Genomic DNA, 27,573 nt, shown 5'->3' with positions numbered 1-27,573 from the left:
TGTGTGTGTGTGTGTGTGTGTGTGTTTTTAAAGATGCACATGTAAGAATTGTGTAAATATATACAACTGTAATAAGTATGCAGTAAACTGCCATCAATTAATAAAGAGATCAACATGGAATTAATACAAGGAACATGAATATGTATTACTAAACAAGTCTTAAAGCAATAGTTCAACCAAAATTAAAAATTCTCTAATCATTTACTCACCCTCATGCCATCCCAGTTGTGTTTCTTTCTTCTGTTGAACACAACTGAAGATTTTTTTTAAAATATCACAGCTCCGTAGGTCCTCATAATGCAAGTGAATGGGTATCAAAATGTTGAAGGTCCAAAAAGCATATAAAAGATTTTAAAAGTAATCCATAAAACTCCATTGGTTAAATCCCTATCTTTAGAAGCGATATGATAAGTGTGGGTGAGAAACAGATCAATATTTAAGTCCTTTTTTTACAATCAATACCCACTTTCACATTCTTCTTTTGTTATTGGCAATTTGCATTCTTTGTGCATTTTGCCACCTACTGGGCAGGGAGGAGAATTGTATTGTAAAAAGGACTTAAATATTGATCTCACCCACAACTATCATATTACTTCTGAAGACATGGAGTATTGTGGATTACTTTTACACTGCCTTTATGTAATTTTTTGAGCTTCAGAATGTTGGTTCCCATTCACTTGCATTGTGAAGACCTACAGAGCTGAGATATTCTTTTTAAAATCTTTGCTTGTGTTCATCAGAAGAAAGTCATACACATGAAATGGCATGAGGGTGAGTAAATAATGAGATAATTTCCATTTTTGAGTGAACTATCCCTTTAAGCACTCTTAGACTCTGTAACGTCTTTGTTCACAAACAAACAAATAAATAACAAAAATATTAAACAGACGTAGCCAGAAATTGCCAAACAAGCACTGACTTTCAAACGTGACCAGCCCATCGCTCTGTGGCTCAACAGGTGTAGTTCACGCTTGGATTGCTAGATGGCGCTAAATGGTCGTGAAATGAATTCTTATGCAGCCGTCCCTCCTGCGCCTATAGTTAACTTTGTAGCTGTAGCACAACTCTTTACATTCTGCTTCAGGTTCTTGCTGGCCGTCTCTCTCACACATAAAGCACCTACAGACTCTCGAACCACATAATAATGATGTTCTACTATTTATTTGAAACTCAATGTGATAAAAAAAAGCTTTATTTACATCTCGCAGTTGGCCTGTATTCTAACCTTCCACTACTTTGCATTCTGCATTACTAGGCCAATTCGTCATAAATAATAACGAAATGTTTATTGAAAAAGGTAAAGCTTTTTTTACTAAAGTGCTCATTTTAAATACAACCCATTGTCCTTTATCAGATGTTTCAGAGAAAATATGCTTAGCCTATAATAATTAGTAGCCAACAAATATTAGTTAACTCTTGAATTCTAAAGTGTCAGCAAATGCACCCTTAAAAACATACGGGAGCTTTCCCCATCCATCTAAAAGCTGTATCACAAAGTTGTACTATGACTATGATTGTAGGCTAAACATGCGTGATTTAACATCAGTCTTATTGCAATATCCCTTCGTCTTCCTCAATTCATGCTTTAAAATATCTGAAAAAAAAAAAAAAAAAAAAAAAAAAACAAGTTCCTTTCCAGACTACTAATTTGGCTTGCAATACGGCCCGAGTGAGTTCTTATTTCAAGGTTCGAAACGATGACTTTGTTAAACTTTCAACTTAAAAAAAAAATAATAATAATATATATTTTTTAGAATAACCACTGAAGCAAACTTTGATTTATATATATATATATTTATTCATCTTCCAAAAAGAAGACACTGGAAAGCGCATTCAACATATCTTTGGCATCACAACGTAGAAAAGACACCGCAAATATAAAAATGCAATGAACGGAATCCAACAATACAAAACTTATTTCAATATGAACTTCTCTCCATTTTGAGCTATACAAATATAGTGCATCATCTCTTAAAACACATTTTATACAAAAAAAAAAAAAAAAAGGAAAACAAAAAGGTAAAATGTAACGCTGAACAAAGAAAACAAGTGTAGTTAGTCTTTAAGAGTCTTTACGAGTTTGTATTTTTTTTTTTTTTTTTTTTATTATTATTTATTTATTTATTTATTTTTTATTTTTTTTATTTTTTTATTTTTTTTTCTGCCATTAAAGTCTACCAAGGCCGCCAAACGGAATCTGATGTGATGGACTGTGCGCCTGGAGACACGGCCACTGGAACCGGTGTGCTGGAATTGTTGGCGTACACTGGAATAACAGGGCCGTTCGGAGCAAAGGCAGCGTTGGGGATCAAAAAGGCGAACTGTCCGTCTGTTGCTGGCACAAGCTGGAAACCTCCGTATACTTTAGTTGCCTCAGAAGTCAGGTTGGAGGAAGACCCACTTTTGCAGGGGACTCCGCTTAGGGGCACCACGTTGGCTTGCTGAGCCGCGCTTGGGATCTGAACCATGGGCTGGTTGAAGGTTGGATGAGGATGCCCGGCAGGTATCTGGTGCTGTGTTGGATAGTTCATTGCGTTGATTTGTGTCATGCAGCTGGCCAAGTGACCCAGCAGCCGGGTCCTGACCTCGGTGTTAACCCCTTCGCAGGTGGAGAGGAACCGTGTCACCTCGTTCATGCACTCGCTGAATCCAGCTCTGTATTTCCCAAGAACGGTGGGATCCGAGTTAAGGGCAGCTGTTGAGAAAATGAAGAAAGACATTAGTTCCGATACTCTAGAATCCCTGAACATGCATGGTACTACCTTCAATGGGATTCATACTACTTAAATTGCAGCACCAATTAAACATGCATTTATTCATGATTAAACTGTCTTTTAACAGAGAAACACGATGTGAAACCCCGCGAAACCCGCACACATCTGGAAGTTCTCATTAAACTATTTATTCCGAGATTATCCATTAGAGTAGGGGGATTTACCAGTCATTTGGGCACGCTGCATGTTTCTAAGATGTTTCACTGTCATCTCCAGGATGTCCGCCTTCTCAAGTTTTGAGTGTCTAGAGCTCTGTGTGCAAAATAGTTTGAATTAGATAGGAGACAATGTGAGGAAATGCACCAATATTTAACCCAGATGTTATGTGAGGACTCTAAATTCAGTACTTACATCTTTTTTGAGAGCATCCAAGATTAACGTTTTCAGCTGCCCCAAGCTTTCGTTGATTCTGGCTCTTCTTCTTTTCTCCATAATGGGTTTAGAAGACTAAAAAGCAAATGAAACATGCATTAATTTGCATTCCGCGACCAATTAGTTAAAAGGAAATATGCCTTGCAGTATTAATGGCAGGTTCAGTTTAATGTCAATACAAACCTTTCTGTGTTCTGAAGCCGTTTTGGGTTTATCAGGTGTAGTATTCATGCTTGCCGGAGTCGCGGCCACCGGAGAAGAGGAGTTTTTTTCCATGATATCGGCAGGCATCTTCTCTTGGAATTATCCTCAAAAATGTTGAAAAAAAAAAAAAAAAAAAGAAAGAAATCCTCCACTATAGTATCTTCTACTGGAGTAAACGCTGTTAAGTGTACGCAGATACAGTTCCAGATATGAATGGATATCCGCACGAAGTGTCCCGAGTTCAAATGTTGCGGCAATGATGTCACAGTCTCTGGTTTCACTGTTTGCCAGTGGTCGTAGCAACTGCCTGCCTCGGCGTCGTGTTGGTCTTATTTATATCTCAGACTGCACGCGAACGGCTCGTGTGAAACTTCCCAAACTTTCTTTCCCACAGTAACTTTCTACCAATCAGCGTGAGGGACACGCGGCCCGAGGGGAGGATGGCTCGTGGTCGGCGCCCCTCCATTGGTTGTTTAGCGTTTGAGCGGGTGGCCAATAGCGCACGCCCGGTTTAAGGCACAACCGGGACTGCCTTCAATCATTCCGTTTACTTATTAACACTTAAGAGCCAGTCTCCGGATAGCAACAGCAAACTTTGTAGCCTAATTATTATTAAATACACATCTTAGATCCACTGAAACCAAATAAGTAAACTAAAAATATGTTAATTTTCCCTCATTACAGAAATTAGCCTATATGCTGTATACAGAAAGTGTTGTTTATTATTACATTATTTGAGAAAAACAAAACAAAGGTAGCTAAAATATAATTTAATTCAGTTTGGTACTTTCTACAATCGAAATAAACTGCTTGGAGTACAGAACGCAAGATATCAATTTCATTATGTTTAATGATAAGTAAAACCAACATAAGTTTTGAGTGTGGTGAATGTTTTATAAAATCTGAATGAACAGTGAATAAACATTTAATATAGAAGAGGAATGTGCATATGTTACACTTGAGGTCCAACATGTTTTGTTTATTCTCCCAAGTTAAAAGCGGTGTATTTCTTTAAGCGCGTAGCTGCTGTTGGCATTTTGACATCTGTCGACTCGCAATCGCTATTGTGAATGTGGAGCACGTGCCAGGATGTTTTATTACCGCAGTGGTTGAGGTTTGGCTGGCGGGCTAGGGATGGCGGTGGTGGTTTACATTAGAGGGAAGGTAAATAGCAGCTGCTGTTCTAAAAGCCTGGGAAAACCACGCCCACTGAGAGCTCGATCGGGCTTATCGGAATGCGAGCCAGTGTGAAGATATTTCAGACTGAGCGCGCGCATGGCACGGATAGTGTCCTTGACTGTGTCTGTGACAGACTTGGCTCTTATTTAGGTCATGATTTTATGATCCAAAGATGAGTTCGTAAACAAACGCCACACAAAATTAATTAGTGTATCTATTTGTTTTTCTCATCTGCCTTCACTGCTTCTTACCTTTATTTATGTTACAAAAAGTCCGATACTTAAACACATTTTGACCGAAACCTTGAACAGTTCACATAGTTTTAGTTGAGTGGTGATGAGAAGGTAAAGTAAACAAGGAAATATAGAATGTGCAGATGTAGTTTAGAACACTGCCATAAACTAACAGATTGTCGGTTGTTAACGGTCTGTCATAATCCACTAACAGTTCAGACTCTGGTTGGAGTGAGTGCTGTGGGTTGCCAGCCATCTGATATGCACATTTACAGAGGTGAGAGTCTCCAGCTGCTGCAGACCCCGCGACACGTGGCGCGCAAGCGGCGGGGGAAGGCGCAGCTCCTGACGGCTTTAGCGCGCGTCTGCGGGACAGAGCGCCGGGGGTTCGCCAGCAGTTCACGAGCGTGATACATCATAATGGCAGGCTGCTGAACAGTCTGGGTTGTTATATTAGTGTGTGTTTACTAATCAGATTTCCTTCGTTTTTGCTATAAGAATGTAATTATTGATAACACTTTATATACAATGTTCGTGTTAAACACATTGCAAGGTATTTGCTATAGCCTACGTCTTAATATATGATGCCCAAACGACTCAATGTCCGATGTGTTTACACTGCGACACGGATTCATCGCTCTTTCTCACACTTGTAAAGGACTCGCAAAACAAATGTATTGATGTCGGGCAGACAAAGACCGGTAGATTTTGAAACCTTTCGTATCCGCATGACTAACTTTCTCATGCTCGTGTTGCATTAGGGATCTAGAGGGTGCATTGAATTACGGGCAGGTTACTTTGTCCCTCCCTTTACCCCCCTGAGCACCTGTGTGTTTTCCTGCAGTGTTACCTTTAGTGAGATCATGCTTTTATTATGGGAAAAATAGGCTCATAGTTTGTGTGTGTAAAAATCACTGATTTATTGAATTAATTGATGCTTGTATCAATAAAAACAGCATACTTTCAATTGCAAGTTAATTATGACTATGTGAATAGTCCTTAAGTATTTAGTTTTATTGGCAATTTTATTAGCATCACTAATTATAGTCAATACAACACTTTCATTTACTTAGTTTCAATTGCATATAGCTCTCTGTGGTTGGCTCAGATCACTTGCCTTTTTGTCACCGCTTCACCTCTCTATCTCGCTCTATCTTGCTTACTCACGTAACCACATACACACACTCACACTTCCCACTGCAACCCCCTTCTTGCCCAACTCCACCCCACTCCTACGAATCATATCTTTATCGAGGTCTCTCAACCATGGCTGTCCACACACAGCAATAATGCAATCAGGGCCAAAGTACGTGAGAAAGTGGGAGATAGCATGCTCCCAAACAAGCTGGGCTGCAATCACAGAGCCAGTGTAAAGTTCATGTGTAAGCCACTGTTGAATGCCAGCTGACAAAAGCAAGCTGCTGTTGACAGCTTATAGGACTCTCTTTAAAAATGGTCAGCAGCCGGCAATTATGGTGTCAGAGTGTCAACCTCACTTAAAGAGCAGTCATTCATTTTTGATGGCTTATTGAAATACATTATTGGACATAAATTGACAGATATGAACAAAAAGTTGTTGAATTCTGGACTAAAAGTAAGTGTCTTTAGTCTGTTCGTATATTCACTTGATGTGCAAAAATGTGAGAGGGTGTCAAAGTTTCCTCCAGTACCAAGACCGTACAAGTACAGAGAGAGGGAGAAAGAAAAAGAAACAAGAGGTGGGAGAGATGAGAGAGGGGAGTATGAGTTGCTTTGGAGACCCTCCAGCAGTCTTCCCACGGAGCAGACGTAGCAGCGCCCTCCTCCCCTCATCAGAGCGAGTGGAGGAACATTGCCACCACATACTCACACACAGCAGCAGAGCTCTGAACAGCACAGCCTGGAAGGCCTGAGGGGATCCAAGGCAGGGGCGTGATAAAGCGTTGATTCATAGTGTACTTCACACACATGCACACACCTACATGTAAATTCCCTTAGACAAAAACACACCTTCATACACACACACACACACACACGGATCATTCGGGTCACCATCAGCCTTGCAGATATTAGCGTTCTGTGTTTTGTATTTTACAGGAGCTGGGGAGTTTTTCAAACTGATGCCTAGCGCAGTGGTGATTCAAGCCTTTCTGGGCTCGCTTTGGATGCTGCTGCTGTTTTTGTGGCAAGGGAGAAGCGTGTGCCTTGGGGGGGATCTTTAGTAAAGCATAGCCAAGTTCTCTCTAGTGCTCTCCCATGGAGCAGTGTACCAGGGGCTGTGTGTTGTGTGGAGGAGGCAGTAGAGACTGGGTCATGGGTCACTACGTGAGTATGAGTATCTGGCTGCCAGGCTCAACTGGTTTGGGCGGTGAGTGAATTAACAAGCCTGGGGCACTCTTGCTAATGACAAGCCTTCCAATAGAGACAGTACACTTTCTGGCTCAGATATATGCATGAATACTCTTTTCAAAATGCTTTATTGTGCATTAATGCACCATTTAGCGCTCAGTATATGTCGTTTAATTTAATTAAATCTTTCATTTGGGACTGTCTCAGTTAGACCGCAAACATATTTTGTATTTTTACAGTTTGAAAGCATTCTTTTCAAGTTTAAGATAAGCTGATAGTTGTCTTTCACTCACTGGTGATAGTATCTACTAAACCCTGGAGATAAAGAAATATTCTCCACACAATGGCCAGGGCAATTGGTTTTTGTTTACGAAAAAGATCTTGATCTTGCTGCAATTGAATTAAAGGTGAAGGAACATGCCTGTTTTCTTTTCAGGAAATCCTATTGTTTACTGTAGATAAACTATAGAAGACATGGGCCTACTTCAATTGTCAGCAATGCCTTGAATAAATGATCTTTAACAGGCATTTGAAAAGTGTAAATAAACAGCAGGATTGATGAAAACTCATCTTTACCTTCACCTGAGACTGGCTGATTTTACATATCAAAACCTTAGTAATAATTTTGAAACAAGGCCTTATTTTAATATCTGGGAGTTTTTTTTTATTTATTATTATTTATTTATTTATTTTTAATTCACATATCTATATCACTGTAAAATCAATTAGTTGACCTTAATTTTTTTAAGGCAATCAGTTTGCATGCTTTTTTAAATGCAATTTAAAAAATACAATTATTTTTTCTAAATGCAATTATTATTTAATTACTTATTTTTATACAGACTTCATAATTGTATTTAATCAAACTACACAATGATGACTCTAAGACTTTATAGATATTGCAGTTTCATTTTCTGTTAATGCATGATTTTAAAACAATGTTTTAAAACAATGTGTGTTGTGAAAGACGCTATACAAATAAAAATGACTCAAGCTCAAGGCTCAAGTAAACTAACCTTTTTTTTTTAATTAATTAAATTGATTTATAGCACATCTAAAAGAGCAAAAGGGAAATTATGACATAAATCTCGTTTAGTCATAAGGCACATCAGTACATCCCCTCAGTACATCTTAGTGCACAAAAATCTGTACTTTTGTTACAATTAAGAAAAGAAGAATGGTTTAAATTTCACCAGAGGTAACACTAATCACCCTAATGGTGACTTCACACAAATCACAACTATCAACCAGCTATAACAAAACAAAAAATATAGTCATAAGAATTAAAACTGTATACATTTTTAAATAATCATTATTTTCTACAAACATTCCTCTTGCTTTGACCAAGCAAACAAATCTTAATCAAGTGCAAGTGTATTCCACACAGATGTTATTTTGTACTTGATAATTCTGAATAAGTAGTATTCAAAGCCAAAGTTTAAAGAATGTATATATTTGAGTTATGATTTAAAAATGTGACATTTCAAGTACTGTTTAATTAGGACCACTTAAATGTTTTATTTTGTATTTTTATTAATGACAACTTTTGGGTTTCAAGAGAAACGGTAGCTTAATTAAAATTAGTAAGAATAGTAAAAAATAAATAAATAAATAAATAAAAAAATACGCTTATTTGGAGTAAACAATATATATATATATATATATATATATATATATATATATATATATATATATATATATATATATATATATATTTTTTTTTTTTTTTTTTTTTTTTTTTTTAAACAACTATTAGTGTATACTGTATAGAATAGTGTCATATCACCTGACTGGAGATTTTATGTGTGTGTGTGTGTGTGTGTGTGTGTATATATATATATATATATATATATATATATATATATATATATATATATATATATATATATATATACACACACTATATATATTTGGAATTTTTTTTATCTCAATGTAGTACTGAATGAATTTTAAGAGTAATAAAACAGTATTCACCCATATAGTGAATCTTTTCTCTTATTCTATAAAATTCAGTTATAGCTAGCATTATGTCATTAAAAGAAATAGAAGCTTTTCAAGACTTCTGTAATATCTACATTGCTCTAATAAGGTAAAAGTTTTTTTCAGGATCTTTGCTTTCTCAATGTACAATTTGGCTTTTACCCTATAGATTGCAACAATGCTTCTAGGCAATTGTATTGTGTGCATTGATTGAATCTGCATAATTTAATTATTCCTGTTTAAGTCTTACTTGGCCTCTGTGTTTAAACCTCCTGTCCATATATCATTTGTGAAGCAGATGTTGAAAATTTGCAAGGGACACAGTTGCACCTCCACCTCAAGCAAGGCCAGGTCCCTAGATTGCAAACCCCTGGTTCATGAGCTTTGCTCTTGCAGAAGATTGTAGTTTGACCCACCTTCCCTCCACCTCCATCCAGCCCAGCCACCTCCTCTCACTTCACCACCTTTCCCGTGGGAGTTTGCAAAGCCAGGATAACCTTGAGACCTCCGCTGGTTCTCTGCCAGGAACATTAAAGAGCTCTACCCCCCTCCGATATTGCCCACCCAGTGCACTTCTACCCCATTTCCAACATTATATGCTTTTTGTCTAGTTTTACCTTGTCTTGCCCACTTTTTTTTAAACGTTTCCTTTTGTAACGTGACTGAAACATCTCTCTCTTTCTCCCTTCATGCACATGCACATACTCGCACACAAACACACACTCTCACACAAAATGCAGCCACACGCTCTCTTTCTCTCTCTATCAAGTCTTGGACAAAAAAGGGGGTAAAAAAAGCACTATTCACATGATCTCCTGTGCAGTGCACTATTATCTGTAAATTGTCGAGCTGCCAATTTCAATTTTGCCGCCCTATTATCAGGCCTTGAAATAAACGCCTCATTTGAAAAGTAGAAATCAAACTGTCTCTACAGGAGGGATGACTGACGTTGATTGCAAACTAACTATTTGGTGCCAGACTGCACTTTGTGTGGCTTTTGTCTCTCTCTGCTTTTTTCCTCCAGCTTCTCGGCTGTCATATTCTTTTAGTACTGGAGAAGGTCAAGTGTCACTGTCTGAAAGTTCTGAAGAACTGAAAATGACTCTGCCTCCCGCGCAACAGCAACAATTCTCCGTCCCATTCTTGTCACCGCAAGTTTACATATTTGTCAATTTCTTTACGTTTTTCTTTAAAAGGTGTTACATTTTTACTAAATGCACTTAGTGAACAACAATTTAAAGCTGACATGCATTATTTTGTGCCACTAGCATTATCAAATGGAATTGCAAAAATTATGTTTTTTGAGGTTTCAAAAACATTCCATTTTTTTTTCAGCTCTCAAAATAGATTTTTAAAATGACATTTAAAAATAAATAAATAAATAAAAAAGGTTCTGCAATCATAATTGATTCAGCATTGATCCATGTTTATACACTGGCAAGGACACAAAGTCTTTCAAAACATCGCCCTTTTCTCTCTAGCCAGCAGCCACTCACAAGTTCTCATGACATCATATGCCGCCTTTGAGTTCCTGGCCTGTTGCTCATTGTAGCCTAGACTATTCATTGTGACCTGTACAGAAGCACTCACACACACATGACCTCATCGCTGGCACATTCTCCCCAGGTTTCACCTTGCACCTCCCAATCACATTCCCCTTTCCCTCTGGCCGTATTAACACTGAATCTGGCCTCTTAGTCTCACTCCCATTCAAGATCCATTGTCTCCCCTTGGACAAAGTGGCTAGCTTAGCCCTGTTGGAGCATCAACTTTCACCCTCAGAATTTACAGTCTCATTGCCAGTATAGACAGATGCCTGTGATCGAGAATTGGTTTCAGTTGTAGTTTCACTCATAAAAGGGATTAGCCCTAGACTGATCTGATTTACAAGCCTACAGATGATCAAAAGTTACTGTACTGTATAAATTCTGATTTTAAATGTGTGAATAAATGTATGTAATAGTTGAAATTATTCATTATCACGATATGTTTTGAAAACATGTTTTGTATTTTTTTTTTTTTTTAAATTTTATCCCCTTTTCTCCCCAATTTGGAATGCCCAATTCCCACTACTAAGTAGGTCCTCGTGGTGTCTTGGTTACTCACCTCAATCCAGGAGGCGTAGGACAAGTCTCAGTTGCCTCCGCTTCTGAGACAGTCAATCCACGCATCTTATCACGTGGCTCTTTGTGCATGACATCACGGAGACTCCACATGTGGAGGCTCATGCTACTCTCCGCGATCCATGCACAACTTATCACGTCCCCCATTGGGAGTGAGAACCACTAATTGCGACCATGAGGAGGTTACCCCATGTGACTCTACCCTCCCTAGCAACCGGGCCAATTTGATTGCTTAGGAGACCTGACTGGAGTCACTCAGCACACCCTTGATTCGAACTTTGTGACTCCAGGGGTGGTAGTCAGCATCAATACTCGCTGAGCTACCCAAACCCCCCAAAACATAATTTTAATGAATATACAAGGCATCAGACTTCCCTACATCACTGGCAGTTTACTAGTTTACACTTAACCCAGTCTCATGACAAGAGTACGAAATGGCAAAATCATATAAAATCATACGATTCTTGTACAAAATGGTATGACTTTTACACATATAGAGAAAATAAACAAACCAACGAACGTTGTTGTAATGATTCTTCCTAAATTTAACTCCCAACCCAAACCCTAAACCTAAACATGATTTTGAAAGGAAAATAAGTAGCCCACCACAGAAGAGAACAATAAGTTTCGAATGAGACGAGGAAAGCATATTGCAGGTTATTGACATATATCAGTCATTTGCATTGCATTAATAAATATGGAATGAGTAACCAAATTTGTTCACAGATGTTTATTTCATAACCTTGTGCGATCCTGCATCCTACTGCGTGGACATTGTGTTTTGGCTTCGTTATATGCAACGCATAATTTAAATTCATTTAAACCAACTGATCTCAGTTCAGAAAACTCTGGGCTGTCAGTAAAGGGTTAAACATTTGACATAATGAGTCATGTGACAAAACAACATGGTGCCGATCACAGAGGAGTTTGTCTTTGGGAGAAATGCCAAAAAAAATACATCTGGAAAGAAACCTAAATAAGCTTTTTCACTGAAACATTTTTGAGTCAAAAGATTAGAGTCTCTAGTTTCATCCGATATGCAATTTTAAAGATGTATCGCGAAATGGCACACTGTTAAACACAATGTACATTGTAGTGTACAATAGCGCTAGGTTTTAGTAGAAATCCTACTGTATATTTTCTGTTCAGTCACATTGAGAAAAAAAAAAACATTTGCTTTCAGGGTCTTTATACGGAGTTAGGATAAATATAAGGTGCATTTCAAACTATTCTGAGACCAGTGCAGACAGACAGCACACTGGAGGTTAAGTCATTCACTAAATAGGAAGCAAGGGAGCATGCTATTGATTTCCTATGCAGCATTCACTCCTAAAATCTGACCAAAAGTTCAGTTTCAGGCTGCAGATGATGTTTGGACCACTCAACATGTTTAGCAGACATTGGACAATGGGCATCAGTACATACAGTAGATTCAGAATTTATAATGTATAATTTTATGTTAACATGATTGGCAGTGATTGGAGGATGCTGGCAATCACTTTGAATCAGAATTAATTATACTAATTTCTGATTGGTAAAATGCTTTTAATATATATATATATATATATATATATATATATATATATATATATATATATATATATATATATATATATATATATATATCAGACTTTCTATAGCTTGGTATTATTTAAAATTTCACAACTTAGTTCCACTGTCCAAATATGTGGACATCAATTATTAGGAAAACTATTTGCTCTAGATTTCTTTTTTTTTCTTTCTTTTTTTTTTTTTTTTTTTTTGTTTTTTTATTAGGTTCTACTATTTACAAATCAAAAGGGGAAATGAAAACTGCACACAGCAGTCACGCTCGGGTCTCAGGAGGTTGAAATAAATGATGGATAGGAGGCTAGCTAAAATTTGATGCCTTCATTGTATCATTTTAAATTCTGTTTGTTGATCGCTTGGTCTCTATGGGAATAAAAGTCCTACTTTTTTGTGCAAACCAAGTCTTAAAGTTTCTCACAATTATGCCATCTTGTACAAATTATTACAAGTTGTTATGAGACTATGTTGTTAACATTACATTATTTGACACTAATGGACTTAATCCCCAAGGCGAGATACCTGTCACTTGTACTTTTCATTAAAACAAGCACACTGCCGGTGTTATGCATTACATTCCCTGTCTCATCATTGTCTGTTGTAGCCTAATGATTTGCCCTTAAGAACCCAGTTGTTATTTTCCTGTTGTGTTTACCAGTGATTCTTTAAATGATCAATTATTCATAATACTGTCTTTCATCATTAGTAAGGTGCATGCTATTAAGCTAAGCTCTTAATGTAATTTGAAACAAATTCACCTGCATGTGTTGACTAAAACAGCCTCATTATGTGATTCACAAAAGTAGATCCACACTTTCAGTGGAGTAAGAGTAGCTACATTTTATTTTTATTTTTATCAATGACACAGAATCACAGACAGCTAAAACATGTAGGGTCAGCATTAGGTCAAAGGTTCAGTGGGTTGCTTGATGTAACCTCTGCATCCTATGTCCTGGAGCAAGACCTATAACTAGATTAAAGAGCATCTCTGACATTTTCAGTCCAGATAACAACATCTGTCAAACTGGGTCCTTCTGTAGATAAGGAGTGTTCCCTATCTCAAAGACCATCACAAACCCTCCTCCCAGTCATATACAGAACACACCCCTTTCCATTCAGGTTGCTACTGGCCAGATTCCCATTTTCCTTAAAATTTCTCAATTATTTATTTTGGGACACTTGAAGTTGAGCCTAATTCATGCTTTGCAGGAAGCAAGGAGCCAACTGGACAGTATTTAGTGGCTTATCAAAAAGAAGGCACCACCAAAGCTTTGCATAAATTATACAGAGAAGTTACTGTTCATCAGGGTTTGATTTTTTTCCCACACATCGGCCAATTACTCCAGTAATCCAGGTCCAATGCAGTCCGACTGTCTCTGGCCAGATTTTGAAGGATCTCTTCATCCCTCCCCCTCTGTTGCTCTCTCTTTCTTCACTTCCTTCATTTTACTCTGCAGCGAACCCCATTTTTTCTCCTCCTAAGTAACTTTAATTGTCCTGGGAAAGTCATGGTTGGCCCCCAGGGCACAAAGCTCTGATTTCTAATGAATGTTCCAGTCAGGGGATTATGAGCAGCCATGGGCAGCCATGATGTAAGGGAATGTGACAGAAAGGGCGCAATCCTCCTCTCTGATTTTTGTGTGAGGGTAGAGAACAATATGAAAGTATCAAACAAATGTTTATATGTGGCACAATGTATTAATACCCAACATTTAAATAGTATTTGCATATTTATTTGAGTATTTAAGGGATAGTTCAACCCAAAATTATTATTTTGTTTTATTTTATTTTTTTTTAGGTTTTCTCATCATTTACTCATCCATTTCAAACTTGTATGACTTTGGCATGTTTACGAGAGGAGCTTGTTTACATACTTCCATGTGCTTGACGCATGCACAGAACGCTGTACAAACCAGACACAGTATTACCAGTTTGCGGTTTTCACGCACAGGTGGGCAATTTTGAAAATGCAGCCAGTAGTTAAAATAATAGTCATGGGTTGAGATTTTTGGTATACTTTTAAAATCCACCGTGGTCATTAAAAGGTTGATGATAAAGATTAAAAAATAAAAATGCAATGTCTTATTGATCAATAATGACACCAGGAATGAGCAGGCCTGCACTGTGTTCCATTTGGGCTCACCCAAAATGATCATATATCTTCAGAAGACATGGATTAAACCACTCAAATTGTATGGATTACTTTTATGCTGCCTTTATGTCCTTTTTGGTGCTTAAAAATTTTGTACCACCTTTGATTTTGGACAAATATTAAACTATTGTGAAACATCTTACCTAGCTGCACCTTATATCCCATTGCATTCAAATAAAAATTCATTTGAATGTTTTTAGGTATTCCAGTGGTTTATAATAATCAGCAGTCAGTCCAAGAACATGTAATCAAATAATGCTTTCTAAACAATCAAATTAGCTGAGCTGCACAGCTTGTCTCAGCTGAACAAAAGTGTCCTTGTGAAGATGCATCTGGATTGCAACTTGTTTTCCAAACTAAATACTTTCAATAGTTTTAATGAATTGTTAGTTAACTCTGTCCTACTTTAGTAACTTTACGTCGTAGATCTAGAGATGTCTGTGTAATTCAGTGCATCAATCAATTTCAACTTGACATCCATATAAAGGAGGCATGTTTGCAACTGATCGTGATCAGAAGTGCCTAGTCGTTTGCTTCAAGTCACACTTTCAAAATATACAATTTGTGTGGTGTGTCAGAAATCTGTGCATTAGCAATGTACTGTAAGTGTCTCATGTTCAATTCCTTTAAGGGTATTTGAGAAATCAGATGAGGCCTGGGTTCAGATCGGCTCATGTCTGGGAGAAAGTGGGAGAAATGAAAAGTAAGACAGAGAGAAGTAGTGTATAAGAGAAAGAGAGAGCAAAAGGAAAAGTGTTATCTTTCTTCTGCTGCAAGTCAGATCAGAGATCAGCCATGAGCAAACGCTCTCTTATTCCATCCTTCTTTCTCTATCATGTTGTGCACGAGGCTCCAGACAGCCCGCAGAGCCCCCTTCATAGACAAACAGGAGCACAGCTCTGTGCATGTGTGTGTGTGTGTGTGTGTGTGAGAGAGAGAGAGAGAGAGAGAGAGAGAGAGAGAGGAGGCAGAGAGAAAGAGTGGGAAAGGAAGAAATAAGGGGCACAGCCAAGCAGTATGTAACTATGTGTGGGTAGCCATGTAAGCATGGGTGTGCATTAAGGACAATGTGTGTGTGTGTGTGTGATGTAGTGAAATTGACTTCAAGTTGCCAGTGTAAGTGCCTGCAACATCTGTGATGTGTGTGCAGGCCTGTACTTCCATGCCTCTGTTGGTTTGTATGTCAGACAACCTGTTCATCTCTCGAAGGTCCAAAATGAACATTCGCCAAACACCAAATTCAAGTAAAATTGTCTTTGGCAAGTAAATGCACTCGCCAGTTGGCTGGTAACTATATTAGGCACTGAAACAGAATATATGGTTTAAACTGAACTGTAAGAATGCTAGTCGCAACTTGTGCATCTTCTAACTTTTACCCCAGTTGAAAAGTTCCAATCCTAAAGGTAGTTCACACAAAAATTTGAATTCTGTCATCATTTACAGAAAAAGCAAGGTATAGAATATTAGTTTCAGTCACCATTCACTTTCACTGCATCTTTTTGCCATACAATGAAAGTGAATGGTGACTAAGGCCAAACATCTTTTAAGTTCCTTGGAGAAAATATTATAAGACATCATGTTTTTTGAATGTGTAGGTGCAGTTTCATAGAGAGATGGAAACCGGCTTGTCTAGAACAGTATATGATGCTGCAAGTAGCGCAATTCGCTCACAAATATGCAAGATAAAAAAGTAAAATATGGCAATTTCATAGTCAATATAATATAGTATATGCACATATTTTGTAATACAAAATAATGCAAAATACAATTTGGCAAATACAGTATACAAATATAAAATACAGGTGTGACAGAAAGTTTATTTTGGATCTATCTTTTACTTTCTTTCTTTCTTTCTTTCTTTCTTTCTTTCTTTCTTTCTTTCAGTTTAGCAGGATTTAAGAGAAGTAGGAGAGTATTGATCCTCCCCAGCTGCAGAAGCAACTGTAGCCTGAGGAGACTGAAGGGCAGTGATATGTTGACCCTGAGTCTCCTCAGCTATCCCTATGCTCACCTTCGCTCCACTGCAGTCCTCAGCACTCTGTAGAAGACAACCTGTCATGTTACCACATGTCCTCCCCTTTACTCTCTCCTGATTTCTCATTACAGTATAATGGAATATAGAGCACAAAGCAAAATAACACAGATCCTTAATGCTCAATACTTGTTAATGCATGACATTTTGCCTTCACTAGCTCATTTTCAATGGTCCTGCAGTGTCACAAATAAATATAAGCCAATAAAAGCTGCATGCATAATAATTATAAAAGAATTAAAAAATGCTGTTTAAAATAGTTTTAGATGGATAGCATGTCACAGCACAGGAAATGTCAATGCCAAGGAAATGTCAAGTAAATTGTCACATATACAACTTAGATAGCATTCTTTTAACTGTTTGACATAGCCAAACATAGTCATTTTGGGGGAGTTCGGAGTCTCCATGAGCTGTTTCATCAGCTTGGTTCTCCTGCAGTGTCCCGTCATTATGCCACAATACTATAAACCCTCTATTCACTCATAAGATAGACCTTTTGATCTCTCAAATATGTCAGAAATGTTTCCATACTCCCAGTGATGGCAGCGGCAGACTGGGTGACCTAATCCTATAAGATATTGAATTAAATTGAAAAGCACAAGATGGTGAAAAGCTGCTTTCTGTGAACGGGGAGCGCAAACAGATTGATTGGAGGGGAGCTCTCCTGTGGAGAGCAGGGTACACCACATTGTGAAGAAGTGCCTCGCAACAGAGATGCTGTTTTGGGGAGAAAGTGTATTGATGATTGAAGAGGTTTGGGTGTAGGGGGTTATGTCACGGCTGTCAAGTCCATGTAATGTTGACAAGCTGGGGCCTTTTGCCTCTTTTTCCCCCTCTTCCCCACCACCCCACCCCATGCTTGACAGCACAGCGTGCAGAGTGTGGGAAAGGGCGGCCCAGGCACGCGCCAGATAAGATCACACAACAAACTGCCGGGGCCTCTCCAGTGAGTGCTTCAGAGGGAAATAGGCTCCCGCTGGCATGCAGAGAGGGCCCCCCAGGCCCTGGACACACACACATTGCGCTGTTGTAGGGACTCTTGAGAAGAGGGACGAGTATATGTTTTCTCTCATTTCCCGTCCACTCTCCCTCCATTTTCCCCCCTTCTCAGTGTGAGTCATTTCGGTTAGCAAGTCCAAGCATTTTTCATTCAGTGTTTATCTTTGAATGGTTCTTTTCAACTGTGTTGTTCCGTTTGTTGCCATTCACGGACCTCTCATCCAACTTCTTCACATCCTAAACTTTTTGAATTGGTTTCTTCTTTATCTTACTCTGTTGGTCTTCTTTTTATACTTTTTAGAATGGTTCTACTGCAAAACACATCTTGATCACACCTGTGGTAAATGAAGACTTTTTATTGCTTACCTTGATTTGGAGAAAAAAAAAATATTAGAAAATCAGATAAAAAGACAAAGGTACATGACTGTGTACTTATTGTCTTTTGTAATGCTTGGTTTATTGGGGAGCTATGAGCGTAACATCACAACGAACACTTCACGGTTCTTACCAAGTGCTTTTTGCATGGGTTCTTGATTTATTCTGTCAATCTGTCACCACAGTTCAGTGGAGGACACAGATGAGAAGTTCTTGTGAACACATCACTTGTGTAATTGAATGATCAGAGGTGAACCTCATAAATTATCCCGCCGGATTAAAGTGTACGTCTCATGCTTCTCTCTCTCCAGCAAAGACTACTCCACACACACTGTTCTCCCTGCAATCTAAATCGAGGGGCACTATTAGCCCCAAATCCCATTCAATGTCTTAGAACTTTAAAACTTTATACCCTTAAGTTTTGCTCCCTACACTTTCATGAGGGAAGGAACTACAATCCCTTAAAGCATTGCGAATGACTTGGTCGAATAAAAAACTATAGAAAAATTAACAAGGAAAAACTTAAAGTCATAGGAATTCAAATGAGTTCAGTCGCACGATATCATACGAATTAGCCAAGTCGTACAAATCCTGACGATTCTGCCTTGAGAGTGTGTTGAAGTGGACAGTTGCTGCTAGCTTGTTGTGCATCAGTTTGTTTGCTGCGATTTTCTGATTTGTGGATTTTCACCCTCAGGCGCATGGGTAATGAAGTTCACCAGACAAACCTCTGAGCTCACGGTACATCTTTTTTTTTTAAAGGTCATTATTAACCAGTTCCCCTATGGAAAACAAATAATGGGATTTATACTTATGGAACCAGACTGTTGTGCTCTATTATTATTATTTAGGGAGTTTCTTGTCTTGTGCGCACTTCTTCCTTAATTCACAAATGCACCATGACGCGTTACTGTATGATGAGTGGTGAACTTGACAGGGGGAGAAATCAATTCATCTGCCTATCCTATTCTTCCATCTCTTGACATGCTCCATCTCACAGGCTCACAACTCATATATTTTCACCCTCCAAATACTCACACACATACAAACGCCTTCTGTAGCTATGTGTTGTGTTACGCTGCCTTGCCATCCTCCTCAAAACACAGGCAACACTGTTACTGCTATTTTGCAAAGCCATTTGTCATATTTACGCAGTTCATAAATGCTATTGAGCATTGTTTAGCCATCTGTGTAAGAGGCAGCCATAAAATGTGCATGTTGGTGAATGTCTCCCTCATGCCTTCTTTGTGAATGTCTAAATACTTCTCCAAAACAGAATTAGGAGGCAGAGGTCAAGAGAGATACTCTTATCCCAGAGCTATGCTCTCTCTTACTCACTTTTCCTCTTTCTCCTTTTTTACAAAGACAAGGAGCTCACTCATACAAAGGGAGTTTGAGAAGCTATTCTCCCAGGTATCTTCTCCTTATGGCAAACACTGCACACCCACACACACGCCTACTTGCAAAGATACACACAGGCCAAAATAAAGACCAACATACACACATATACAATACAAGGATTTATGTATAATAAAATATGAAAACATATTCAGGGCACACGCAATTTGATTTATATATATATATATATATATATATATATATATATATATATATATATATATATATATATATATGTTTATCCAGCTCTTTCCTTGTAAGATAGCTGCCCACATATCCTGATTTTTAATCCTTAAGTTTATACCTGATATAGACAGATGGACAGACGGACAGACAGACAGACAGACAGACAGTCAGATAGATAGGTAGGTAGGTAGGTAGATAGATAGATAGATAGATAGATCTGAGATTTCTTATGTTGCTGAAACAGAGTATTAAAAACTGATTTAAAGATTAAGTTAGTTCTTCTTCACTAGCATCACCAAACAGAAGTGAGAAAATAATTACTCTCTACCACTGGTCAACAAAACAGATACACTTACGGACGTGGACTTCTGCTGTTGTTGCCAATCCACCTTAAGGTTTGACGTGTTATGCATTTTGAGATGCTATTCTGCTTACTAAAATTGTACAGATAAATTGGTTATCTGAGTTACCATAGCCTTTCTGTCAGCTCAAACCAGCCTGGCCATTCTCTGTTGACCTCTTTCATCGACAAGGCGTTTCCATCCACAGAACTGCCGCTCACTGGGTTTTTTTTTTTGTTTTGTTTTTTGGCACCATTCTGAGTAAACTCTAGAGACTGTTATGAGTGAAATTCCCAGGAGATCAGCAGTTACAGAAATACTCAAACCAGCCCATTTGGCAGTAACAATCATACCATGCTCGAAATAACTTAGATCACATTTTTTCCCCATTCTGATGGTTGATTTGAACTAATTGAAGTTCCTGACGATCTGAATTATTTTATGCATTGTACTGCTGCCACACAACTGGCTGATTAGATAATCGCACAAATAAGTAGGTGTACAGGTGTTCCTAATAAAGTGCTCAGTGAGTGTAGTTCAAATCCAAACTCACCCCATTGGGTAAAGTATTTTAAAAGTACTGAACATCGAAAAAATGACACACTTGACCAATAACAAATACCAATAAAAATTAGTTTAAAAAAATGTCACAGTCAGGCTGGGTTTGAGAAACGTGGGGTCAGTGGAAGGTCTACTCAAATGGGTGATCCTGTGCAGGGTAATTGGGGCCCTGCAGATCAAACGAGAACTTTCATTAGCAGAACTGAAGGAGCCTCTAATCCACCATGTTCACACACACAGGGAGAACAGAACTGATGGGGTTGATGGGGTGTGTGTGTGTGTGTGTGTGTGTGTGTGTGCGCGCGCGCACATGTGTATAAGAGAGTGTGCGTTTGGTGGGGGGTGTACCGCCTGGCGCCCACTTCACTGAACAACACATCTCACCCATAGATCAAAGACCTTCAACATCTCATAGCCATTCTGGGAGAAGGAAGAGCAGAAAAGCAGGGAGAGGGAGATGGAGAGGTAGAGCTTCTTGTGACTGGCACAGGGTAATCCAGCTTGTGCTTAGACAAAGCTGGGCAGGGCTGGGCTATGATTGGTAAATTCATACAAGCTTTTACGAGGATTTTACATATGATACATTACATTAATCACATACATTGCCGTTTCTATTATTGGCCATTTTTTGCATAGTCCCACCAATTTGAGAGTTCTATCAATCATCACATAGAGAATCTGGCATTCCAGGAGATGCAAAAATATATTGATTGAAAACCCAATTTCCAGTAGGCAATCAGATGCAGATCCAATGGAAATAATGCAAATAGATATAAAAATGTGTCTTTACTGCATTACTTGTGAAATTTTAGGGGAAGCCATGCTTCCTGTGTAGTCTTAACGCCACTGGTCCTTTGGTCACGAGTTGAGGGAGATACAAAAGTCATAGTGGAGAGGAGAAGATCTCCTAAAGAACTAGAGGACTGTGATGACAAGAGGTCTGACTCCAAAAGTGCCTCCTAATTATCCCAGAAGTTACTGTGCCAGTGTTACATTTGCCCTAGCGGCCACTAGAGGTCGCTAAGTGAATTTAAGGGTGCTTTCACACTGGCAGTTTAGTTCGAAACAGAGCACAGTTCTCATGAAAAATTGGTAATGTGAAAGCTGTCATGCGGACCGGCATTCGCGTGAATGTGAAAGCAACTCGGACTCGGGTGCACACTCGTTCAGGAAGTAAAGTAACCTGCGTGTACGTTTTTCATTCCTGAAAGTCCCAAAAAAGTAATGACACCACAATGACATACAAGTACAATCAACACTATAAATACTGTCTGTTTGTCTGTCTGTCTGTCTGTCTATCTATCTTATAAATACTATATATAAAATACTATTATAGGTTATAAATATAGGGTATAATAGGAGATGACAGAGGCCATAACTTCACCTTGAACACGAGCATAAGTAAGCGTGCAGTGTAAACAAAGATGCAAATTAATTCCTTGCAATCAGCTGTCTCTTCAAAAACGCCGTTTGGGAGCAGCAGCAAGTCGCCTTCCCCTGGACATCTGATGAGTTGCGCCATGAAGCGCACATATACGCAGTTGTCGTTCACTCTGCTGTGCATAATGGCACCAAAATAACAAAAAAACAAAAAGTATGATGAGTCGCGTTGTGTTCTCCATGCGTGTTTGTGATGACGTAAGATGAACGCAAATGGAACGGGGTTCGATAGAATCAAGTGAGTGTGAAACCAGACCAACGCTGCGAGGGGCACCGGGAACAATCGCACTCGGAATCGGACCACAGCAAACGTGCCCAGTGTGAAAGCCCCCCTAAGGCTCTTGGTTTGAAGTTCTGTGTTTTCCTTGTCTAGTCATGTGATATCCTGTTTCCCTCATGTTCGTGTGTCTTGTTCTCATTGGTTTATTGTCTTGTTAACTTGTTATCAGTCTTGTCTTTTCATTGGTTCACGTTTTAGTAGTCTTGTTATCTTGTTATTAGTTTAGTCTTCTCATTGGTTGTCTTTGTCATGTGTTTCCCTTCTCAGTGTATTTAAGCCCTCTTGTGTGCTGTAGTACCTCATCGAGTATTATTGGTTGTAAATCTGTTTCCAAGTCAAGTCAAGTGAAGTCAAGTCAAGTCAAGTCAGTTTTGGTTTCATGTTCCATTAACAGCACTGTAAATAAATTGCACTTGGGTTCACACTTTAGCTACTTCGACTCCGTCTGTTCCTGTCTTCAGCCTACCAGAATGTTACCATCAGAGGTAAGAAAGAGCTACAGACCCTTCCTACATTTCCTGCCTTTGTTGCTGTTTTGGGGCACACAAAATTAGCACCAAGCTAATTTCCAGCCCTCTTTTCCATTTTTCTCCCTGGCTGCCCAGTCATCTGGAGATGTTTTCATCTTGACCCTGAGCAGGGGGGAAGAAAAGAGAGTTCAGGAGCATTGCTTAATTGCCAATTTGTGATTCAGTTGAGCCCCATTGCAGAAGAGCACTCAAGTAAGAAATGATTTGGCCCCCTTTCATCAGCCGCCCCACCCTGGTCCCCCCTTGCTGACCCACCCTACTTTCCTCTCTTCCTGCTTTGGTGTCACTTTCCAGTTTTTATTTTTCCCTTTTTGTTCTCCTGAGTTGTTTCCGAACCCATGTTTTAAATCAAAGCATATGGGTGGTCTGTCATCTGCGAAGGCAGTTTGGATTTCCCAAGCCCTGCTTTTTTCCGTGCTGAGATTCTAATTGCCAAGAGGGTGACCTCTTCGTTCCTTTAAAATCACACCATGCAGAATGTTTATTTAGGAGGCACAGGGGAGAGGAAGAGGCAGTGCCATGTGGCCTTGGCCACCACTTCAAAGCCTGGTCACACAGAGAAGGGGAGGAAAGAGATGATGTACAAATATTGCTAGGGAGAAACAACAACCAAAAAAGGACAACAGTGCAATGACAAGATCAGCTCTCATACTTTGTGGATGCTAACACAGATGCCACTCTAAGCATGTTTTGACCTTGACAAAAAACTGAGCAAGTGTTCTTAATGAAAGTGACAGACAGCCACATGTTTGATACACATTCACAGTCACAGAGTGGAAAGAAGACCTCCTTGATGCTCATCTCAGATGAGCTCAACAGATGGGGAGGAGGAAACGGTGCAGGATGTTTTACTCACTGATCAATTGTCAAAAGTGGGCGTTGCATGACTCATTTTTGTCTGATATGAATGTTTTTGTCTGTATAGAAATTAAATGTTAATAGTGGGGGGAAATAGCTGAATATCTGGAAGCCAAACTATGAAATTCTAAAAAATAAAAATGACAAGTATATACGTTCACTTGGCACTTTATTAGAAACATTATGGTCCTAATAAAGTGCCAGATGTGGTCTTCTGCTGTTGAAGCTCATCCGCCTCAAGGTTCGACATGTTGTGCATTCTGAGATGCTATTCTGTACTGTAATGTACTGTAGCCTTTCTATCAGCTCTAACCAGTCTGGCCATTCTCCGTCAACCCTTCTCATCAACAAGGCATTTCCATCCACAGAACTGACGCTCACTGGATGTTTTTTGTTTTTGGCACCATTCTGAGTAAACTCTAGAAACTGTTGTGTGTGGAAAATCCCAGGAGATCAGCAGCTACAGAAATATTCAAACCAGCCCATCTGTCACCTACAGTCATGCATGGTCAAAATCACTGAGATCACATTTTGTCCCCATTCTGATGGTTGATGTGAAAATTAACTTTAGCTCCTGAACCATATCTGCATGATTTTTTGCATTGCACTGCTGCCACACGATTAGATATTCGGATGAATAAGTAGGTGTAAAGGTGTTCCTAATAAAGTGCTTTTGTGAGTGTATTTCAGAGAAAAGATTAGTGATTCTATATAGTTTTGATTTTATAAAAAAACAAAAAAAACAGTCCTGAAGCAGTCAACTGCCTTTTATACAACTTTACTTTAGAAAGTGGACACAGTATGTGCAGATGTTGCCATGACCTGATCCTTAAAAAGGATGATTGTTTCGATTTTGATGTTACCACATTAAGCAAATTTGTTACTTGACAAAACATATTTTATTGTCTATATCCAACCCAGACCCATAACAAGTCATTTTAATAATAGTAGAAGATGCCGAAATTTTAAAATTACAACTTTTACTCTGTAAAAGATGAGGCGAGAAGCAGTTTTCCTTCTTAAGGTGAGGCTTTATTTTTCCTCTTCGCCACACCACTTTACAGTTTTCCTTTTAAACACTAAGCTAAACACTATCACACACTGCTTTCACAAATAAACTTTCACTACTAAAAATCCTTGCTCTGGCTCGGCTCTGTCGTGTCCAGTCTCTCTTCCCGACTAAGTGCTGTGTCGCTCTATTTATGCCGCTCTCCCCATGCTCACTGAAATTAGAGAGAGGTGTTAGACATAATTTAGCTCAGGTGTAGCACCCTTACCGCTTTCTCTCTCTCCGGAGAGATGCTTGACCACGCCCCCGCTGCCACATATCCCCACCGCCCGACTCAGGCCAGGGCGGCATCCGGCCTGCCTACCACTCCCCCCCCATTCCTGGAAAGGAAGTCGGTGACAGCCATCTGCGCCCCCGGTCTGTGGACCACCTTGAACTTAAACGGCTGAAGAGCCAGATACCAACGGGTGATCCGGGCGTTAGTATCTTTCATGCGGCGGAGCCACTGGAGTGGGGCGTGATCCGAGCAGAGGGTGAAGGCCCGCCCCAGCAGGTAGTATCGGAGAGTGAGGACCGCCCACTTGATGGCGAGACACTCCTTTTCCACGGTGCTGTACTTAGTTTCCCTTAATGAGAGCTTACGGCTAATGTACAGCACCGGGCACTCCTCCCCCTCCACCACCTGCAATAGTACGGCCCCCAGCCCCCTGTCTGAAGCATCTGTCTGTAAAATAAAAGGGAGAGAGAAGTCAGGTGAATGTAAAAGCGGCCCCCGCAAAGTGCAGCTTTAACTTGCGTGAACGCCTGTTGACACTGCTCCGTCCACTGGACCGGATCTGGAGCTCCCTTTTTAGTGAGATCAGTCAGTGGGCTGGTGACGTCTGAATAATTGGGTACGAACCTTCTATAATAGCCAGCCAGCCCCAGAAACTGTCTCACCCCCTTTTTGGTCTTGGGTCTCGGGCAGGTCGCAATCGCCGCTGTCTTGTCAATTTGGGGACGCACCTGCCCGTGGCCCAAGTGGAACCCCAGATACCGTACCTCCACCCGTCCAATCACGCACTTCTTCGGTTCGCTGTGAGTCCCGCTCAGTGCAGCGATCTCAGAACCGCCCTCAGATGTTGCATATGCCGCTGCCAATCATTGCTATAAATGATGATGTCATCTAAATAGGCAGCGGTGTAAGCTGAATGCGGTCTGAGGATTCGGTCCATGAGACGCTGAAACATAGCCGGGGCTCCAAACAAACCGAACGGAAGTGTCACAAATTGGTGTAATCCAAACGGTGTGGAGAAGGCGGTTTTCTCACGGGAAATTGGTGTCAAGGGGATCTGCCAATAACCCTTTGTCAAATCCAATGTCGAATAAAAACAAGCAGTGCCCAACCGATCGAGCAACTCTCAATGCGAGGCATTGGATATGCATCACATTTAGACACTGCGTTGACTTTCCTATAATCCACACAGAATCGCACAGACCCGTCGCTCTTAGACACTAGAACAACTGGGCTGGACCAATCACTGTGGGATCCTCCTATTACCCCCTGATCAAGCATCACATCCAATTCTTCCCGAACAATTTTCTTTTTGTGTTCGGGTAATCGATAGGGGTGGCAAAGTACCACCACCCCCGGCTCGGTCTCGATGTGGTGATGGATGAGGTTTGTGCGTCCCGGTAGAGGGGAGAACACATCTGCAAACTCCTGTTGCAACTTAGCAACCTCCGCGAGTTGGCCCAGTGAGAGGTGGTCTCCGCAAATGACTGGGGTGAACTGTTTATGTTTTGAACTCACCTCCGGTCCGAGCTCCACCTTCTCGGGAACTACCGTAGCCAACGTCACGGGAACCGCCTCTCTCCACAATTTCAGGAGATTGAGGTGGTATATTTGACGAGCGTCCCCTCTATCGGTTCGTTTAACTTCATAATCGAGATCTCCCACTCGTCATGTGACCTCAAAAGCTCCTTGCTACTTGGTGAGTAATTTAGAGCTCGATGTGGGAAGCAATACAAGTACTTTATCTCCCGGTGCAAATTCCCTTAGCTGAGTTCCCCTGTCAAACAGTCGGCGCTGTCGTTCTTGAGCTTGGAGCAAATTCTCCTGTGTTAGTTGCCCCAAATGTGGAGTTTTGCCCGAAGATCAAGAATGTACTGAATTTCATTTTTGCTGTTTGAAGGTCCCTCCTCCCAGGCTTCTCGCAATACATCAAGCACACTGCATGGGTGTCGCCCATACAGCAGCTCGAATGGGGAGAAGCCAGTGGAGGCTTGCGGGACCTCTCATACTGCAAATAACAGGGGGTCGAGCCATTTATCCCAATTTCTAGAATCATCGTGTACGAACTTACGAATCATGTTTTTGAGGGTTTTATTAAATCGTTCCACCAGGCCATCCGTTTGAGGATGGTATACACTGGTGCGAATCGATTTAATATTTAACAGCTCGTACAGTTCGTGTAGTGTTCGTGACATAAATGTTGTGCCCTGATCGGTGAGGATTTCTTTCGGAATCCCCACCCGGAAGATTATTTTGAAGAGTGCCTCTGCAACACTGTGTGCTGAGATGTTGCGAAGAGGCACTGCTTCTGGATATCGCATTGCATATTCCACTAGGACCAATACAAAGCGATGTCCGCGTGCTGACCGTTCTAATGGC

General features: G+C 39.9%; 1 protein-coding gene across 1 annotated transcript; it reads right to left on the bottom strand.

The window, feature by feature from the left end:
* Positions 1-2,079: 2,079 nt before the first annotated feature.
* her6 (hairy-related 6) lies at positions 2,080-3,679 on the bottom strand. The gene is made up of 4 exons (XM_051706801.1): positions 3,330-3,679; positions 3,126-3,221; positions 2,939-3,026; positions 2,080-2,695 (listed from the first exon to the last, which is right to left on the bottom strand). Exons 1-4 carry the CDS (start codon positions 3,435-3,437, stop codon positions 2,175-2,177), a joined length of 813 nt encoding a protein of 270 aa, XP_051562761.1. The 5' UTR covers positions 3,438-3,679; the 3' UTR covers positions 2,080-2,174.
* Positions 3,680-27,573: the final 23,894 nt, after the last annotated feature.

The sequence above is a fragment of the Myxocyprinus asiaticus genome, chromosome 9, assembly GCF_019703515.2.
Source record: "Myxocyprinus asiaticus isolate MX2 ecotype Aquarium Trade chromosome 9, UBuf_Myxa_2, whole genome shotgun sequence".
In the NCBI taxonomy this organism is placed as follows: domain Eukaryota; kingdom Metazoa; phylum Chordata; class Actinopteri; order Cypriniformes; family Catostomidae; genus Myxocyprinus; species Myxocyprinus asiaticus.
This window is presented reverse-complemented; position numbering and strand designations above follow the sequence as displayed.

Excerpts from the sequence above, each read along its gene's own strand:
- her6 (XM_051706801.1), bottom strand. The coding sequence starts at position 3,437 with ATGCCTGCCGATATCATGGAAAAAAACTCCTCTTCTCCGGTGGCCGCG. Across the intron at positions 3,222-3,329 it reads CGGCTTCAGAACACAGAAAG|TCTTCTAAACCCATTATGGA; the intron begins GTTTGTATTGAC and ends TTTGCTTTTTAG. Across the intron at positions 2,696-2,938 it reads GCAGCGTGCCCAAATGACTG|CTGCCCTTAACTCGGATCCC; the intron begins GTAAATCCCCCT and ends TTTTCTCAACAG.